At 33.6% G+C, this 15,718-nt stretch overlaps 1 protein-coding gene across 2 annotated transcripts in view; it reads right to left on the bottom strand.

The window, feature by feature from the left end:
- Positions 1-1,571: 1,571 nt before the first annotated feature.
- The window catches only part of LOC150076050 (uncharacterized), a 53,351-nt gene continuing 39,204 nt past the window's right edge, over positions 1,572-15,718 (bottom strand). For both annotated transcript variants that reach the window (XM_090387470.1, XM_090387471.1), the window contains exons 3-5: positions 13,469-13,542; positions 10,092-10,207; positions 1,572-2,189 (exon numbers count right to left, since the gene is read on the bottom strand). In XM_090387470.1, the coding sequence (XP_090243596.1) occupies positions 2,019-2,189; positions 10,092-10,207; positions 13,469-13,542 (361 nt within the window). In that variant the 3' untranslated portion in view covers positions 1,572-2,018. The remainder of the gene's footprint in view (positions 2,190-10,091; positions 10,208-13,468; positions 13,543-15,718) is intronic.

Below are 15,718 nucleotides of genomic sequence, written 5' to 3'. Positions count from 1 at the left end.
TATTACTAAAATTAAATATTACTAGACTGTAACATATTATACTGCAGTTGGACATAAGGAAATTCTTTAACATGTCCAGATACATGCCAGCGAAAGTAGCTTCGAAAAAAGAAAGGTCTACACTTAGTGACAACTCATGGCAAAAAAAAAAAAGCAGCTATATCTTCAGACTCTTGTGTTGATATTCAAATTTCCTGCATCCCATATTCTCACATTCTGTTTACTTTCCCACTTATGTGAAAAACAAACCAATAAAGATAATTCATTACAGGAATCTTCCACAAACTGAAAAATTTTTGAATGCCATCCTTTGTTTTGTTCTTTATTGACAGCTTCTGTACAAGCTGTAACTTGTACATTTTTGTCTTCAGACAGGGACATAACATGTTACACTGTTGACCTTGACATGTAAACATCACAACCGGTATATCATATGGATTTCACAGATATTGACTGCCAAGGAGGTATTAGTTTAAATAAATTTTGTAGTATGTCCACTAGTTATAAGAAAAGAGCATATTATTACTAAAACAGTCATCAGCACATTGCAAAATTTTTTTTCTGTCCTTGCATAAATGAGGAATACTTTAAAACTTCCTTCAAAATATAAGAAACCTATGAATCTTTGGGCACCAATTCCAGTCTTGTAACTTTCTGTTACTTTTTTCCATTGGAAATTTCCAAGGGGTGCATCCCATCTCATTCAAATTGTGACTGAGATCATGACCATTCAAGCTGACATATGGCCCTATTATATAAACCATCACACTTTTACTTCTTTTAATTCATTACACTGACAGATGATGGTAGTAATGAAAACTAACGATTTCAGTCACATCAGATTTTAGTTTTTTTTTCTAAATGATTTCATCAATATGGCATTAAAAGAATGAGTACTACAATAATTGAGGTGACTCCATTCTTAGTTAATCTTTACAGCACTTATATTATTGATCAGAGGAAAGTGTTACTGAAGACCATTCATATGCAGACGGTGCCTCCGTAGCCAGGTGGGAAGGAGCAGCAGTGCGTAGCACACGCTTCTTGATTAAACCGGGGTTCGAGCCCATCACCACCAAATACGGAGGATGCGGAAAGGTCAGGGAATGACCACCGCATATCCCGGAGCAATATGGCCTTAGTTGCTAATGCTCCTAAAAACCAAACAACAACAACAACAACAACATATGCAGACATATAAGTTCACAGTTTGGTGCAAAAAATATCTCACATAACCTATTTGTGCTATGAATTTATTTTTTAATAAATATTACCTTTTGTTTTGTTTTTTTAATGAAAAAAAGTTATGGGTGAGAATTGTTACACACAACCACTGAGATTAAGAAGTTTTTTTAATTAGCATTTTATACTTGGAGTCCATATGATATCTGCTGGCCAGAAAAAAAAAAAAAATTAACACTTAATATCAATAAATTGCTGCACTATAAATATTTGTTATATAAGTGGTTACATGGTGTAAATGTGCAAATAAATAATTGTAATATACACACACAGAGAAAACAACAACAAAATCAAGTTTTAACAATATTTTATTCATATTAAATGGCCATATATGACAATTTTCAAAATGGGCATAATAAATCAGCAGAGTACTATACATGGTCATTTGTAGAGAACATGTTTAAAATTTGGCAGTGAACAAAGTGTAAAAAAAATTGCTCTGTCTGTATGCTGTGTGTGTACAACATAACAAACATGATACAGGAATGTTGCTTTCTATAGAAAGATTCAAAGATACATCAAGTTTTTTATCACAAACTGGATGACATTCAGATTAAAAATACACAGCAAGCCACATTTTTCTGGGGTTAAGCTTATTTATCTACCATCTCATTCTCGTTCCGGAGGAGTGTTTTATTTTACAATTACTCTTTGACATGGGGAAACAAAGACATTATGATAAATAAATCTTTTTCAGAGTGACCTGCATCATTACTGACAGCTTTCTATTTCAGATCTTTCTCAGAATTCACCTGTGCACATTACAGCTGTTGTAGTTAAGACTGATTTTTTGAATAGCCTTTTATTCCAAGCACACATACTCGAGTTGACCACAGTGCCTCTTTCAGTTTTTGACGAAAATTTGTATCGTACTTAGAGTTGTATTTATAATTTGGATATTTCTTACATATCTTTTCTTTGATTTTTTGAAGACAGGAGAAAAATGCCTGAAACATAAGAGACAATGAATAATTAACCAGTTATCCCAAGATCATGTATAAAAATCTTTTTTCAGAGACCACCTGAATCTTTATCAGTACAGCAGGCCCCCGTTATAACGCGGTTCGCTTTACGGTGATTCGCTATAACGCTGTTCTTATATTATAACCCGTATCTGACTATAACACTGTCAAAACTCACTATAACGCTATTTTACTAGCATACAGATTGAATTTTTGGCAAATTCGTCTTCAGTCCAGTCTGTTTTGAGCCTTTTTTTTTTTTTTTTTTTTTTTTGGCAAAAGGAGAAAATAGTCACCATGAAATTAACTACAGTAATTATTTTTATAATTTCTACTCTATGTACAAAATTGAAACTTTCAATATGCTCTATTTTCTTGGTGTGGATAGTTTCAAGGGAGAAATTCTTTTTTAGTACACCAGCTGAAAAAATTTACCATCCAGTGTCATATGCTGTTACGAAGTCTGCATTTTCTGTTCTGACATGTAATAGAAAGATACTAAAAATAGATTTACTCCCTATCTCTTCTTTTGTTTTACTGTGGGAACTATAACTTGCGAAATGTTTTTCACACAATCAATCCCATGAGTGCTAAATGCGGTGCTGTTTCTTGTACAGTATTCTCTTGTCTTCTGAACTCCTCTGACCTTGTGGTCACCCGAAGTACATAAAATTTGTTTGTTTTACTGTTTTGGAAATTCCATAAACATTCTCCATGACTCACACCATAATTTATTACAGTATTTTCGTGCAATAAACAACCATTTGATTTTACTGCACGGTAAAATCGAACTTTTCAGATAAATAAAACATTTGTCACCGTCTTCAGCTCACTTGCCAGAGGAATTCTAGATATCATTCAGTGCATACATACAGACAGTTTACTGTACTCGAACATCGTATCACAATCAGTGCAACGAAGTTACATTTGCAGAGAGTTATGGCGGATAAGAATGAAAAAGCAACAATGTCTGGACGCGGTGCAAAGATTGGAAAGGTAAGAAAAACATTGAGTTTGAAAATTAAATTAGACGTTTTGAAGAGAATTGATTCCGGTCAAAGACAAGTGGATGTGTGCAATAATTTAGGACTGGCAGGTTCAACTGTAAGAACAATCATAAAAAATAAAGAATCAATTTTAGCAGCTGGAAAAACCGCTGTTCCCCTGCAGGCAACTAAATTGACCAGGGCTAGGCCGGCTATTATGATTGAAATGGAGAAACTTCTACATAATTTTATTGAAGACAACATTCAACGTAGAATTCCGTTAAGTTCAATTATTATTAAAGAAAAAGCAAAGAGCCTATATGAAGATTTAAAGGAAGCTCACCCCGAAAAAAATGTGGAACCATTTAACGCTAGTAAGGGCTGGTTTGATAGATTTAGAAAGCGCTATAACCTGCACAATGTAGCAATACAGGGAGAAGCTGCAAGTGCAGATCAACAAGGAGCCGAAACTTTCAAAAAAGAATTTGTTAAAATTATTGAAGAGGGGATGTTATACTGCTCAACAAGTTTTTAACATAGATGAAACAGGTCTTTTTTGGAAACGAATGCCTAAAAGAAGTTTCATATCGAAAGAAGAAAAAAACATGCCAGGCTTCAAAGCGGCGAAGGATCGGTTAACTTTGTTGTTGGGTGGTAACGCTGCGGGGGATTTTAAATTAAAACCCCTTTTAGTTTACCATTCCGAAAATCCAAGGGCTCTTAAAGGTTTAGCTAAATCAAACCTACCTGTCATCTGGAAGGCTAACAAAAAAGCTTGGGTAACCAGACCGCTTTTCATTGATTGGTATGCTGAGTTCTTCTGTCCTGCAGTGGAAAAATATTGTGCAAAAAATAACATTGGTTATAAAGCTATTCTAATCATGGACAATGCACCAGGACACCCAAGCAAAGAGAGCTTAGAAGACTTGAACAATCACATAAAAGTTTTTTACATGCCTCCAAACACTACGTCTCTGATCCAACCAATGGACCAAGGAGTAATTGCCACATTTAAAGCGTACTACATAAGGAACACCTTTTCCCAAGCTATTAAAGCCATCAACACTGAAAATGTACCGAGTTTAAAGGAGTTTTGGAAATCCTATAACATTAAAACCGCCATCTACAACATTTCAAGTGCCTGGGATGAAGTGACTCAGAAAACCATGAATGGAGTGTGGAGGAAAGTTTGGAAAAATTGCATAAAGCATTCCCAGGAACCTGATGATTCCGTTGAAAATGTTAAAACACAAATTGTTGAGCTCGGAAAAGAAGCAGGATTACACGAAATTAACGAAGACATCGTACAAGAGATGATCGACAACGACAGGGATGGCCTCTCTAATGAAGAACTAATGGAAATTTTAAAAGAACAAGAGCTTGCTATTGAGGGAGATGATGATCAAGATACTATAGATGAAGAACCGATGAAGTCGCTGACTGCAAAAGGACTTAGTGAAGCTTTTGAACACTTCGAAAAAATGTGTGATTATTTCCGGGAGAACGACCCTGACATGGAACGAAGTGCCAAGGTAATAAGAAATTTGAAGAAAGAAATGAATCCCTACATGTTGTTGTACAATGAGAGGAAGAAGGCCAAAGCACAACCCAAAATCGACTCATTTTTCAGTCCAAAGATACGAAAACTCGAGAGCACAGGGCCATCGAATTAATAAATTCATGATTTTCGTAAGTTAATTACCTCATAATTATATGTGCATATAATGTAGAATATTTTATATGTACAAAATTTTGAATATTAAGTATTTTTAATCGATATTGGTGCATATTTTCACTACCATTTATTATTGATTAGAAAATATCCTATGGAATAGACCGCAACTCACAAATACATATGTTACCTTATGGGAATATGGCGCTCGCTTAGCGCGGATTCACTTAGCGCTCTGTTTTCCCGGAACGAACTATCAGCGTTAAGCGGGGGTCACCTGTACTTCATTACCATTAAATTTATGTACAGGCAACCCCTGTATAACATGGTACTTCTACAACACGATTTCGCTCTAACATAATTAATAAATTGCAGCAATCTTCGCACAACACGGTACTTCTACAACAAGGTTTCACTCTAACATAGTTTGAGAAATGTGAGAAATCTTGCACAACACGGTATTTTTGAGCTTTTGTGCTGGGAAAACCCTGCTATTATGTTAGATGTAATTTTCAACGTTTCCATTCCTTCTTGTGAATCGCTGCTGTTGACTCCCTAGTTGTTATTGCCTTCATGGTATTTTTCTAAAGCACATTTCTGGAGGTTACTACCATAAAACAATAAAAAAAAATTGCAGTTTCTGGTTTATTAGTCTTTTCTGTTAGTGTAAACTGTGTAATCAATTATAAATGGGTAGTATAAACTCGATCTTATTGCATTTGTGATAGTACTGATAGGTAGAATTCTGTGGATTTTCATGTCATTATGGTGAAATGTGTTTTCCCTTCCATGAAATATTCAATCATATAAAAAACATAAATAAATTTTTAGAAACTCGTTACTTGGTGAAACTTGTGCGTGCTGTGTTCTTTGTTATTAATTGCTTGTCATTTTTGTTTTTAAATTTTACAACAAAAAAAAAAAAAAGTCAGTGAACAGAAATATCAAATAGTATGTACATATTACAGGATGTATTAATTAAGCTATGTACGTAAGTACAAATTTATTTTTATTTTGCTAACTGGAAAACATTCTTCCGATTTTCACATATCATTTAAAGTGGGGGTCCACTGTATTTTGTTGGGAGATCCCTGGGTTAGGTTCTGTGCTATTGAACTTGTGCTTGTTTGAGACCATAAAAAATTGTGACTTTGAAGAGTGCAGTTCACGACTTTTAAAGAGAGCAGAAGGTACACAAAATCTAGATGCTGCAGAAGAGATTGTGCTTAGCAGCAATGAAGAGGAAGAAAATTAAATGAACGTACATTATCTGACATATAAGTATCACAGTTGTAAGGTAAGAAGTATGTTCAGTTATTAATATTTAAGTGACTACTATTATAAAAATAAAGTTAAATGGTGTATTTTTGTTAGCTTTTGGAACATAACCCCCACTTTTTGTACTGGTTCTTAGTCCCGTATAACACAGTTTCGCATTACACGAGAATTTGTAGGAACCAAACTACCGTGTTATACGAAGATTACCTGTACCACAAAAAGTAAATATACAGAAGCATAATAATAAATATAAACTTTTTAGGTTAGATTAGACTTGCTTTTAACTTACATTGGCAGGAGGATAACAGACAAGTACCTCTTTATTGTACAATGAAAAATTTAATAGTGATTTCTTTTTCTAATAAAGTGTAATTGTGTTTAATGATTTAGGATGCTGGTATTGAAGGGTGAGTGCAAGAAATTCAGATTACACAATCATCCCTATAAGCTAGTAAGGGTAAACCATCAAACTGTGTGCTTCCTTAGAGTAATTTTTCACCAAGAATTTTAATCTGGGTTTATTTGTAGTACCAAGAATTGTAATTGAATGAAATATTATTAAAAAAAAAAGATAATAAAATGCTTAATTAATATAGTTACTCTGAAGTTCATAGAAAGATTAACTTTTAAAATCATGGTTTTGGAAATTAATCCCTTTAAGGGATGTCTGGAGAATAGGATACAGGAATGGTATATATTGTTTCTAAAATAATGTGACTGTCTTATTATAGATAAGAATTTCAATTCTACATTAAATTCCAGAATATGGATAAGTACCTCATAAGGTACTTATTTATCCATGTATACATATCAGGGCTATTTAAAGCAGTGCCCTCAGTACAGTAGGGAAGGAAAAAAAAAGGTGGTGCTTGCAAAAGCAGTGTCAACCTTTTATGATAATGTGATTTTAGCACTATGGCACCACAATCATTTTATTGCCAAGCAGTGATTAAGCCAAAGGCCAAGATTTTATTTCATGAAATGACAAAGCAGGAAGAAATCCACCTTTGACTGTAAATGCCTCTGTGGTGGCATTTACAGTTAGAAATGGCTTGATTACTTTTAGTACTATTCAAATCTGCACAACAGAAGAAACTGTCAGCAGAGATAAGAAGGTAACAGGTGACTTCTCAGATACCTTTAGGGCAACAGTAGAGAATGGCAAATACCACCAAATCTAGTTTTTAATGCACATGACACAGCACTTTTCTGGAAGGGAAAGTCCTAACATATGTTTATCTTGAAGGGAGAATGGCATGGTTCAAGAGACACGAAGCTAAAACCTTCTCATGTACCATACTGAGACAGTGCAAGCAATGAGGAGTTATATCAAAGAACATCTGCCTGTCTTTTGGCAGTCAAACCACAAGGCCTGAATAACTATGGTCATTTTAATAATGTGATTTGTCCATTATTTCTGTCCAGCTGTTAAGAATTACCATGTGCCAAATGGAATAGAACCAAGTGTTGCTGCTCCAAGACAATGCCACAGACCATTCATAAATTTTGAAGCACACACCAAACTGACCTACCAGTTGCAGTTGCTTTTATACCACCAAATATGGCTTCCATTTTACAGCCCATGGATCAGGGTGCTATCAGTGAATTCAAGGCTTACTACTTCCACTACAATTTTAGTCAGTTAGTTAAAGACAGCGATGGGCAAGACAAACAACTCTGACGAACATGAAAGGCATAACATAATGATAAATAACATTGACATATCCTGGCAGGAAGTCAACTCTGTGTGAAAAGCATTTGATGGAAGCAGTGGGCAACAACACAAACAACTTTACCAGATTTGAGGGATTCAATGTAGAGGAGCTGTTGTAGTCTTGTAGGGAACCACAGAGGAACAATGAGCTGCATAAGTTACATTGTGATTACATGCAGGAGGCAGAGAGGATAGGTGAAAAGGGTCTAGATGAGGTGCAGTCACTCTCTTTGCTTATATGGGAGTCATCAAAACCAAAAATTATTCAGGAAGGATTGGCACTGATAAATTTGGGCCTGGGCCTTTTTTGAGCAGAATAACAACAACTGTAAATGAATGGAGGTCCACTGCTCCGACAGAAAGATGGTCAATCAAAGAATTGTCTACTTTGAAGAAATTCTGCACAAGTAGAAGAGGATGTAAAAGAAACTCATGCTTGGCACCTCCATCAAGAGACCATCTTCTGTAGAGCCATAGCTAGGAACTTCACACCTGGAGGTGGGCGCCTCAGTAGCCAGGTGGGCAGGAGCAGCAATGCATAGCACACGCTTCTTGATTAGACCGGGGTTCAAGCCCGTGAGCCACCAAATATGAAGGATGCGGAAAGGTCAGGGAATGCCCACCGCATATCCCCGGAGCAATATGGCCTTAGTTGCTAATGCTCCTAAAAAGCAAAACAACAACACCTGGAGGATCAATGTCAATTGGCATCAGTGGCCTATTCAGGGGGAATATGTCCCCTTAATCATGCATATAAGTGTTCCTGGGCCTATCTAAGAAAAAAAAACAAAAAAACTCAAAAACCTGGTCATCATGTCCCCCTTACAATGATACCTGTATATGATAATGATTGGCATGTATGTCTAGATTAATTATGGTTTTCCATGTTAACAATGTGTTTATGCTGGAGCACTTTAAGGGCTTAAGCTTCAGGCTGCAAAAGAATTAGACAACATATAAGTTTGTGCAAATGCAGCATATTGGTACACAGCAATTCTAAAAGAAGCTAAAAACAGCACCGTTTTAACTCACCGTTATATCTCATATTGCGAATACCTTCACAATGAGTTGCCATGATATTGCTCTACTTTGAATAAGTAATGCTTCATCAATGGAGAAGACTATTGTTACTTATTCTCAGTGGATACCATCACCCAGACGCCACCGTTTCAGGGCTATTTGGCCCTTCTTCGGTGGGTGGATAGGTACCCTGGTGATGCAATGATGACAAAACAGTCATGAAGTATAACTCCACAACATGAGAGATGCCTGATGGTATATAAAGTGAATTAGACTAGAGCACTTTAAGGGCTTAAGCCCTGAGCTGCAAAAGAATTAGACAATGTACAAGTTTGTGCAAATGCTTTGTTTGTTTGTTATTTGATTTTTAGGAGCATTAGCAACTAAGGCCATATTGCACCGGGAATATGCGGTGGTCATTCCCTGACCTTTCCGCATCCTCCATATTTAGTGGTGATGGGCTCGAACCCCGGTCTAATCAAGAAGCATCTGCTACACACTGCTGCTCCTTCCCACCTGGCTACAGAGGCGACTGTACAAATGCAACATAGTAGTATGCAGCAATATGAGATAACTAAAATGATGCCATTTTTAGCTTCTTTTAGAATTGCTGCATACTAATATGCTACATTTGCACAAACTTGTACAATGTCTTTATGTTAATATTTAACTTTACCTTTTGTGTCTCTATCCTTATGACAATATATTTATGATCCCATTTGGCACAAATTTTGCTTAGTGAGAAAGTTTCAGAGCCCTACCTGTTGTGTAAAGTCAAGTATGACTGTATATGCCAAAGAAATTCATTCCCTTTGCGTATAATTTGATATTACTAAACATTTATTGATATTTAGTATTTTTTTAATTTATGTTTTTTTCAGGTAATTAATTCACTTATGTTAATATTTTATTTTATTTTACTTTTCATATCAAGAACTATAATGAAATCCAGTATGTAAATTTGGGTCATTTCCACAATGTTTGCAACTCTATTCTATTCATATTTGACTTTTGGAAAAAATTATATCATAAACAATGAATTTTACAAATTTTGGTATGAATATTGTTAGCTAGAATATTTACACATATTTTAATTAAGGGATACATATATCATCCGGTAATCAGCTTCCTGCTTCTGCAAAATCTATAATTAATTTCAATTGAATACTGTCATGAAAACTATAGATTACATGCAACAATAGTGCAAGACAACTTACAGATCTGAGAGCACACTCTGTTTCAAATGCTTGATTTTCTGGAACATATGTCAGCAACTGAAATACTTTTAGAAAACTGTGGCCACACTTCCTTAGGGCAGCTTTATGGCATTCCACTAATGATAAGAGAGAAATCATGAATATATTAAAAGTACTTATTCCAGCAACGTTATGCTGCATATTATATAAACATATAACTATAAGCCATAATAATCTAAGTCAACCTTCCCAAGTCAGCTGAAATCTTCAAGTTGCAATTAACATTAAATTCTGAATTCTCAAATTTAAATGATGATTAAGTGTTAACCAGATTAAGATTAGCCAGTAAAATAATTTAATTACAAATAGATACTGAATATCTTTGATTAAAAATAGATACTGTAGCACATTTTTCTGAGAAAAACGTGCACGTCCGTGCAGCAACAATGAACACCCACCTCACTGCACACATAACCGTGTCTGTCAGAATAATTAAGTTTCAATTTTTCTGTTGAAAAAGAGGCACGATTTGTCTCGAAAGCTACACTATCTATTTGTAATTAAACTATTTTACTGGCTAACATTTAATCATCATTTACCATGGATCCCAGTACAACAGGCCCATTTGTCCTCATTCTCAGATTAAATTTTTATTTCTTTTATGCATGAACCTTTTAATTCAGTATCTTACATATATATTAACCTAATATATATGAATTACTTCAAATTATATAAACCAAAGTACTGTAGTCAATGCACTTTAACTGGTATGAGAGTTTGTCCAAAATGGTTAGTTTTTATATAAGTAATACTAGTTTTTATAACTTATTTAAGGTAGTCAACTGTAAAGCATTGGTTAAGAATTAAAAATTCTCTCTTGCAAAAGAAACAGCAATTTGTAAATGTGATGTGCTTTATTTCCTTTTGGGACAGATGAGAATTTTCAATGATGAAAACCATGAGTGTTTATAACTGTGATGATACCGGGAAACTCAAAATTAATATTATTAAATATTTTAGATCTGAGATTGTTTCTAAGACAATTTAAATTGTTTCTTATTTAAATTTAATAGATGAATTAAATAGCAGTGAAGTTGACAGCACTGAACTCTGTTTGCCACATTGGCTCATCATGTTCCCCCCTTGTTTCTAATGGGGGAAAAACAAAACTATTTCAGGAGATTAGGTGATGTGATGTATTAACATTCTGTTGGTGGTAAGGCCTTGTTTTAGTAAGTGAAAATTAGTTGGTTTTAAAACAACATAAATAATGGAAAAAATGCTTTGTACACACCTTGCATACATCCAGTTATATTTACCAGGTTAGAAAAGAGTAGGGGATGCTTAAAACATGCAACATAGTCAAAATTAGAAAGGCAATTAAAATAATGCATAATCCACCCTCAAAAGAGGGTGGATTATGCATTATTTTAATTGCCTTTCCAATGTATGAGGCACTTCTGTAGGAAGTGCCTCATACAAACATCACATTTCATTATTAAAGCATTGACTGATAACGAATTCTAGAAATGGAACCAGTTTGTTTTGGTATGAGGATTGTTGCAAAAAGAGTGTTTGTTCTAGGCATATAAATCTTACATCAACCATTCTTTTAAGTAAAGATGCAAATTTTTTCCTGTGGGAATGTGAACTGGTACATTATGCTTGATATTGGCCTGAGAACATCCCACAATGGTTCGAACTTTACAAAGAGCAGGGTGCTGACATTTACCCTGAAACACTGAACAGGATGCTATGAGTCCATGGAGTAGCCACTCAGATGCCCACTAATGCATACAAACATCACATTTCATTATTAAAGTTATCTGAAGAGTCACCTAAATAAAAAGAAGATTTACAGTGTTATGCATCTCCAGCAGTATATCACTGATGTACAGAGCCTGAGAGAGGTGAGATGGGGCACACTCAACTCCAAAAGCCATAAATATATGAATAATAAATATCAAGAAAACAAATAAAAACAGATTTTTTACCCCTTATAAAAAAGAAACTTTAATTTATATAAAAGAAATTATTTATCATACTGATTACAATGCTCCACAATTTCCATATAATTTACATTTATTTAAGACAAATTGACGACCTAAATAACATTACATTACCCAGATTAAAATTTAATAGGAATTAAAATTATAAATAATAAAATAAGAATAGATTTTAATATTAAATATTAGATGTAGGAAAATTATTTAAGTGGATTACTCCAATTAATCATTAAAGTAGTTTATAACAATTTTAACAAGACTTGGTCCACCAGCCCACTTCATGACTTATAAGGAGGGTCCTGGGCTGAGGGATTAAGCAGATTGTTACAATGTTAGAGAAATTAAATCTGTGTCATTAAGTTCAGTAAATTTTTCTCTTGTAAATTTTTTAGTAGTTGCTAACATATTTCCAGTCAATGAAATAAAGAAAAACACTATTAGATACACTTATTTATGAATTCAAAGGGAGAAATTTTATGCCAGTAAAACTGATTAAGACTTAAATGAAATGGCACCCAGAGAAAATATATTCAAGGTTTAAGGTTGAAATCCTCCTATTCTACAACACCAGGTTTACTTTAAAAAATAAAAATTCTCGCACAAACCACCTCCAAAAGGAATTGTAAGATATTTGTTTAAAAGTCACAAGATGATTTTAACAAATCATCTTGTACATTTCATCAATTTTTAATTGTCTCATATTATGTGGAACAGTTTCTATCAAATAATTCCAAGACAGAGAAAATAGAAATATTTTTAAAATCACCTAGAGAAGGAATTTCAAGGCCCGATTCAGAAAAAAATGAGGTATGGAATATATTATCATTCCGTACCTTCCATCCCTCAATCCTCTCCCATTCCTTTGGGCAGTAGCCAATAGGTGATCATAAAATATATTATTGTATTATTACTTCTCAGATAGAATGACACTTAAAAAATAATTTTTATTTAAGTTTATTTGAAACTTTTTTCAGTCACTTTCACATCATTGTTTTTACATAAAAGACCAAATTTTGGGGTTCATCTGAGTCCAGGGCCAGGACCAAATGGCCCTGCCCCCCCATCCCCTCTATCTGGGCCTGCCAATACATATTGCGAAAATCAGCCTTTGTAATCACTGGTTATGTCCTTATGGAATGGAAGATGTATTGCATTTACATATCTGAATGAATAGTAAACATTGAGCAAACTTTGTAGCTCACTGCATGGTTTCCTTATGATGCCGCAACTTGTGAAATATCCTTCAGAAGATTGTATAAATGCCTTGTAGGCAACATGTTGCTTCCAGCTAAGTGTTGGCCACACCTATTATTATAGATAGTTAGAATCTCTAACCAGATTTTTAAGACTGCTAATATATACTGTACTTGTAATAACTCATAATATTCATACCTTTATTTTCATCTATAACATTAGAGTCTTCTTTGTAATTCTTGTACTTATCAGCCAAATGCCGCTGAGAACTGCTATATAATAAATAAGACAAAGATTAAAATTGAATATTGTGTATAAAAATAAAATTAAATCTCAAATTTTGCTCATTATTATAGATTTTGGAAGGCACACAGAAGCTAATCAATTTTTATCAGATGAAAAGCTTCTACTGGATAAAAAAAAATATTCTCATTTAATCTTATTTAATAAAATTATATATAGGCATCTTTTATAATTTTAGAGCTCTCTAAAACTGGTTATTGTTTCCTCACATACAGAAAACGCAATGAATGTGATACATTTAGTAAATTATTTGCTGAGCTGATGTAAAAAAAAAAAAATAAAATAAAACATTTTATATATGAGTACAAGTCTTATATGGATATTAAATACTGCAATTACTTTAATACATAGATATAAAAATACTGCATAGAAATTGAAGAGGAGGAAGCAAGCCAGCCCGACAAAAGGGGGATTAGAAGTCTACAATACCCAGGTCAGCAATTCTTCAAGGGGCTGGGCTGAAACCTTAATGTTACATCTTTTAAGTAATAAAATTCAATTTTAATAATTGGCAAAAAATTTACAAACTTAAAATAATAAAAATGTTTAATTTAGAATTGACTCATTGCTTTTCAATCTTCACATCCACACATGAACACACAAACATAAGGAGGGGCTAGTTACACATTTTTGCACCAAGACCCATGTTAACTCTTGACTTCTTTTGGAGGAAGAGCTATTTTCAGCACAAGTGAAGGAACTGTCTAGCAAAAATATAATTTGATTTTGTCAACAGGAAAAAAAGATGAAGCAGAGAATGTGCAGAAATGATTAATGACTAAGTTTTTAAATTGCCCTCTTACAATTAATTAAGAAACTGGACAACAAACGATAGAACCAAGATCATATAGACCAGGGGTGGCCAACTTAATTTGTGATCCAATCTATTTTTTTTCTTCAAAATATGCCACGATCTACCAGCTCAAGAATTTCATTCCACATGATTAAAAAAGTTAATCAACACACATATTGAAAAATGTTGTTTATAAATTTTAAAATTAAATACAATTCAGAATTTTTATTTTAAATTCATAAGTATTTAAATTTTTAATTATGTGAAGTTTGTGTCTTCATGTCATCTACCAAGCTTCAAAATCGGGGATATACAGTGACAAAGCCAACTGTAAAGAATCTTCTGTATACACGTCCGTAGGAGTAGAGAGATTCTTTGTCTTTGTTTATTTCAAATACGAAAAAGGCCGATTCACATTCTATGTGAATCGGAACCAAAACAGAAATTTAAAAGTTCACTGCATTTTTTTACATTTGAGTACTTTTCTTGGCAAACATATTTCCAAGTCTTTTTCTGATGATCTGGCTTTTAGGAAGATATCGTTTCGCAGTGTAATAATTTCATTTTCAAGTAATATTTTCTCCATGTGAAAAATCTCAGCGATTTTTTTCTGCAATTTGTTTCATATCTAAGTCGACATTAAATGGATAAGAAATATATTGAACAATGTCTTCAATTGTTTTAAAATCATTGAATCTGCTTTCAAAATCATCCACAGCTTTCTCAATTTCAGAAACATATTTCTCACTATTGAATTCAAAAACAGGATATTTTTGCAAATGATCTTGCATATTTGCAAAATTATTGAATTTTTTTCCCTTTGAGATATGCATCGTGTTGAATTGAAATAATATGAGCATAAAAAAATAAAATGGCAGGCTTAACTTAATTTTGGCGCAAAAAGGTGCATGCTTGTGTAATGCTGATTTTGTTTCATAAATAACTTACGAAGGAACACGGTTAAAAATATCATCTCTGGCATCCATTTGTTGATGTGTGCTGGCTTCACTATGGAAACAGTGATGCCACTTAATGTCTACAATTAAAAAAACTAATTTAATTTAAAAATGTGTTATTCATATATTATATGTTAAAATAAAGGAAGGCATCAAAAAGTCAATAGTTTTAAATTTTTTCTTGCCTAGTTTAATATTATAAAATGGCATAATTTATACAAACACCAAAATAGCATAATTTATACAAATATCAAAACCCTTGTACAGGTATGAAATTGGCATGCAGATTAAAGGGTTAATTCATCTGTTCTCATTGCCAACATGATAAAAATTTTCCATTTCTTTCCTCAAAGCTGATTTACCTAGAATCATCTAGTCAGTCTTTTTTGGGTTGCA

This window comes from Mastigoproctus giganteus, chromosome 13, assembly GCF_048544385.1.
Source record: "Mastigoproctus giganteus isolate SK-2022 chromosome 13, ASM4854438v1, whole genome shotgun sequence".
In the NCBI taxonomy this organism is placed as follows: domain Eukaryota; kingdom Metazoa; phylum Arthropoda; class Arachnida; order Uropygi; family Thelyphonidae; genus Mastigoproctus; species Mastigoproctus giganteus.
Note: the sequence above shows the minus strand (reverse complement) of the source record. Positions and strands in the feature narration are given on the sequence as shown.